Source organism: Mus pahari, chromosome 16, assembly GCF_900095145.1.
Source record: "Mus pahari chromosome 16, PAHARI_EIJ_v1.1, whole genome shotgun sequence".
Classification (NCBI taxonomy): Eukaryota; Metazoa; Chordata; class Mammalia; order Rodentia; family Muridae; genus Mus; species Mus pahari.
In genome coordinates this window covers 17,081,697-17,086,320 of record NC_034605.1, presented here as the reverse complement: position 1 = coordinate 17,086,320, position 4,624 = coordinate 17,081,697, and the positions used below count along the sequence as shown (strand labels likewise).

The following is a 4,624-nucleotide window of genomic DNA, read 5'->3' as shown; positions in this document are numbered from 1 at the left end:
TGTCCTGGAACTCACTCTATAGACCAGGCTGGCCTTGAACTCAGAAATCCGCCTGCCTCTGCCTCCCAAGTGCTGGGATTAAAGGCGTGCACCACCAGGCCTGGCTTTGTGGTGTTTTTGAAATGAAAACTGTACACAAGAAGTTAATGTCTCAGATTTCTGCTCTGTTTTCCCAACACTGCTTGGAAGTGTAGCAGGGGATACGCCTAGAGCCGGAGGCAAGAGAGCTCTGAGCAAACCATGCTGTCCAGTTCAGGCTGTGGTGGGAAGCTGGCTGACTGCTAGAAAACACAGTCAACATCCTGGCCTTCCAGAAAGCTGTCAAGAGCCTGCTTTGGTTTTCTGTGCTGGCTAGCCTCTCAAATGTGCCTGGTTTCCTTTTGCCACCACTGTTGATAGAGACCTGACATAGGGCCACTAGTTTTTGGTGACACCTACCCCCCCCCCAACCCAGGAGACTCTTGGGCAGTAGAATTGGCAAAAGTCATTGAAGTAGTTGTGCCTGTTGAGAACTCGCTGCGATTTCCCTCCATAACTTCCAGTACCACATTGAAAGAAAGGTTTAACAACCATGTCAAGCAAACTGAATTTTGGGGAGAAATAGCCTTATGTTACAGTGGGTTTTAAAAAGGTTTACAAAGTCTGACATCAGTGAAGACATTTAAAGTGATTTTGTGTATGTTGTAGCTAAAAACATCTCAAGGTTTCAAGGTTGTGGATTGGAAAAAACAAGACTAGGCTTATGTGGTGTGTGTGTGTGTGTGTGTGTGTGTGTGTGTGTATCCATGCATGTATGTGTATGAGAGTGTATGCATGTGTATACGTGGTGAGTGTGTGTGTGTGTATCCATGCATGTATGTGTATGAGAGTGTANTGTATCCATGCATGTATGTGTATGAGAGTGTATGCATGTGTATACGTGGTGAGTGTGTGTGTGTGTATCCATGCATGTATGTGTATGAGAGTGTATGTATCCATGCATGTATGTGTATGAGAGTGTATGCATGTGTATATGTATGTGGTGTGTGTGTGGTGTGTGTGATTTTTTTTTTTCTGTACTTGGTGGAAGACAGGAACTACTTCCTGTTCATTTGACCTCATGAAGGTTTTAATGTTCTCAGTCTAGACTGGTACAAGCTCTGTCCATGTTAGTACTCGGAACAGATGAAGTACACACTGTAACTGTAACTGGTGGTATCTTTTTTTTTTTTTTTTAACTTTTCTACTTGGTATATTTCTTTCATTCATTCCACTGGAAGAATTAAAAAAATTAAAAGCCAGAGTCACTTTTCATTCAAATTGAGTGAGTAATTTGAAGACATTGCCTTCACTCTGTACCAGAAATGCTGTCGAGTGACATCTGTGGGCCCTTCACCATTGTCTTCCCATAGATTTTGTAGTTGTCATTTTTTTCTAGGAACTCTGCTTTTGTTCTGTTGAGATGAGCGCAGGCACCTCACTCTCTAGCCCAGGTTAGCCTCCAGCTTACATCAGTATTTTTTTTTTTTTTTCGAGACAGGGTTTCTCTGTGTAGCCCTGGCTGTCCTGGAACTCACTTTGTAGACCAGACTGGCCTCGAACTGAGAAATCCACCTGCCTCTGCCTCCCGAGTGCTGGAATTAAAGGCATGCACCACCACGCCTGGCTACATCAGTTTGGTTTTTTTTTTTTTTTTTTTTTTTTGCCTCAGCTTCCCAAGGGCAACTTGAGCTTCCACACCCAACTTGTGGGAACTTAAACCCCTTTGATGTCCAGCAGGCCAATAAGTTAATAGACACAGGTCTGCGGCAGTCGTTATTCTCATAAACCACTCATCAGCATTACCCCCAGCTGGAGCTGAGGAATGTTCTGGAACCAGTTCCCTAAGGCCCCACCTGAGAGTCATAGCCCAGGGCGGTGCTCCTAGCCACTAAGTTATTGCAGCCGAAGGGCAGAGAGCAACTCTGCCTGAGGAAGAACTGCCAGGGCAGAGTCCAGAGGAATCCAGCACGTGCTTCAGGGCGTTTTTTTTAGATCCTCCACTGTGACAGTAATGTGGAGCTGTCTGCTGGCGAAACTCTGAAGCTTGGGAGTGGGGGTATCTGTGGCTGGTCACAGAGGTGCTGTCTGCCTCACATACAGGAGCCTTCCAGGCACCTAGAAGGGAAGCTCAGGCACCGTCCTGTTGTTTAGGGTGATAAGAGCCTTGTTGGGAACCCCAGTGAAGGCCTCAGCCAGAAGCCAGCCTCTCCAGGGCAGCTCTCTGCCTCACGTTTGCTTCATCTACGTCAGTCCCTTTCTCATCATCTCCAGTTGACCCTTTACGTATGAGTTGAGAATCGGGTACAGTGACTGCCTCTATCAGTACTTAGGAGGCAGAGAGGGGAGAGAGAGTCAGAAGTTCAAGGTCATACCTTATTAGTCCACATTTGTCGCTGTATTTGCTTATGGAAATATATTTCTAACATGTCTTTCCCTTAGATAATCCCCTATGTCGGCACCATTACTGAGCAGTTGAAGCCTGGCTCTCTCATTGTAATCCGTGGGCATGTTCCTAAAGATTCGGAAAGGTAAGACTCCTGTGTAGGGTGGAAGGCCAGCTGTCTCTGGAACTGGAGAGGACATTTTGATGCTCCGAGGCCTCGTTGCTTCACTAACAGTCCTTCTGGGGTGTGAGGAGACGGAGTAATTGGGTGAAGGCTCCTGGAATGTTTTGTTTTGTTTTGAGACTTGGTCTCTGCATAGCCCTGGCTGTCCTGGAATTCATTCTGTAGACAGAGTTGGTCTCAAACTCACAGAGATCTGTCTGCCTCTGCCTCCCGAGTACTGGGATTAAAGGCGTCACCACCATGCCTAGCTGGCTACTGGAATTTTTCTATGTCATTGCTGTAAGTCTGATGTCAGAATAAGCAGATAATACTGATGGAAAAGGAGGTTGTTGCATAGCAGGATGTGTCAGTAGAGTCTTAGCCCTGTCGGTGTCTCTCGAGACAGTCTCTCGGTGGTATTTCTGGGTGTCTGCGTTGGGTGTGGTAAACTCGGGGTGTTGCTTCTCTTGTTCCTGAGAAAAGCAACCTAAGAAAGAAATATTTATTCCATTCAGCTCATGATGTGAGGGTACAGTCCATCCCGGTGGGGAATGTCTGGCAGTAAGAGCAACTCTGCAGTGGTGTTCAGGGTCATGAGGCAGCTCATCACGTTGTGTCTGTAGACAGGAAGTAAAGAGGTGAATGGCTGGGGCTCAGCTCACTCACTCTGTTCTCCTTTGGATTCAGTCGGGGACTCTAGTCTGGATGCTGCAGTCTACTTTCAGGGTGGGTCTTCCCTCTTGTGTCAAACCTCGATGGAAATGCTCTCACAGGCACACCAAGGGGTGTCTCCTAGGTGACCCCCAATTAGTTTCAAATTGACACATCTCAGATCCTGTCAGTCAGAGCTGGATCTAGTTCTGAGTGGCTGACATGATTGGTTTAAGTGGTGTGTAGAAATTATCTTACAGAGACCCCTTGAGTGTACCCTTGGGAGAGGGCCTCATGATCAGGACCCTCACCAACAGGACCCTCACCAACACTGTAGCCCGACTTTCATGCTTTGAGAGGCTGGTGGCATATGCGTAGCAGGGGTGAGGTGTGGGGCAGGAGTGGCTGAGACCTGGTCCGGGAGTCTCCCTGGCATCTGCCCTCTGTTTGTCAGCAGATTTGAACAAACACAGACAAGGCCAGCATCCAAGACAGACAGGAGAGGGACGGACATTCTTACTCTGGGCCCATATAAGTCAGCTCATGCTGTGGGACTCGGTTACTGAGGAAGGAGGAAGGGAAGATGGGCTGGCTGCCCTGTAGGTCCTGTGGGTGAAGGAAGGGGTGCTGGGGTGGGGAGGTTGGGGGTGCTTGTACTTTCCCCATGGCTCACCTCCACAGGCTCATGTGGTTCTGCTCTGCCCTTGCCCAGGTTCCAGGTCGACTTTCAGCTGGGCAACAGCCTGAAGCCCAGAGCGGACGTGGCCTTCCACTTTAACCCTCGCTTCAAAAGGACCAGCTGCATTGTTTGTAACACACTGACAAACGAGAAGTGGGGCTGGGAGGAGATCACCTATGACATGCCCTTCAGAAAAGAGAAGTCTTTTGAGATCGTGTTCATGGTGCTCAAGAACAAATTCCAGGTAGATGCTGAGAGAAAAAGGGAGTATGGGAACATACATGGGGCCATCTCTGAATCTACTGAAGGCATCAATACGTCACTCCGTCCAGATGGAAACACAGACCCAGAACAGATAAACATTCTTAGGTCTTACTTCTTCTAGGAGCGCTAAATTCTGGATCCCCCAGCATCGTGTCACTGTTAGAGGAGTGGATTATAAAAGCCACACCTGAAGCATAGGAAAGTCTTCGTGAGCAGTCTGTTGGTGGACAGGGCTGTCCTCAAAGGGGTGTGCCCAGTCCTACAGCAAGATCCTGCTGTAGGGCCCTGGGGGCCTTGGGAACACAGTGACTTCTTGGGGCTGCAGTTTGGCTCCAGAGGCCCCTTAGAGTGCCACTCCTCAAACCCACAGAGGCCTTGTAAAGCAGAGATCCTGTGGCCCCAGGAGCGTGTGCATGTTTGGTCTAGGTACTTGTGGGACTCTGCTCTCCAGGTCCCCCCCCCC

The 4,624-nt window shown here is 48.5% G+C and overlaps 1 protein-coding gene across 6 annotated transcripts in view; it reads left to right on the top strand.

Annotated features, from left to right (window-relative positions):
• The window catches only part of Lgals8 (galectin 8), a 19,745-nt gene that overhangs the window by 3,442 nt on the left and 11,679 nt on the right, over positions 1-4,624 (top strand). For 5 of the 6 annotated variants that reach the window (XM_029547639.1, XM_021215824.2, XM_029547637.1 and 2 more), the window contains 2 exons: positions 2,461-2,549; positions 3,931-4,141. In XM_029547639.1, the coding sequence (XP_029403499.1) occupies positions 2,461-2,549; positions 3,931-4,141 (300 nt within the window). Of the gene's footprint in view, positions 1-2,460; positions 2,550-3,732; positions 3,818-3,930; positions 4,142-4,624 lie in introns of those variants that run through there. The other variant, XM_029547640.1, reaches the window with a different exon arrangement.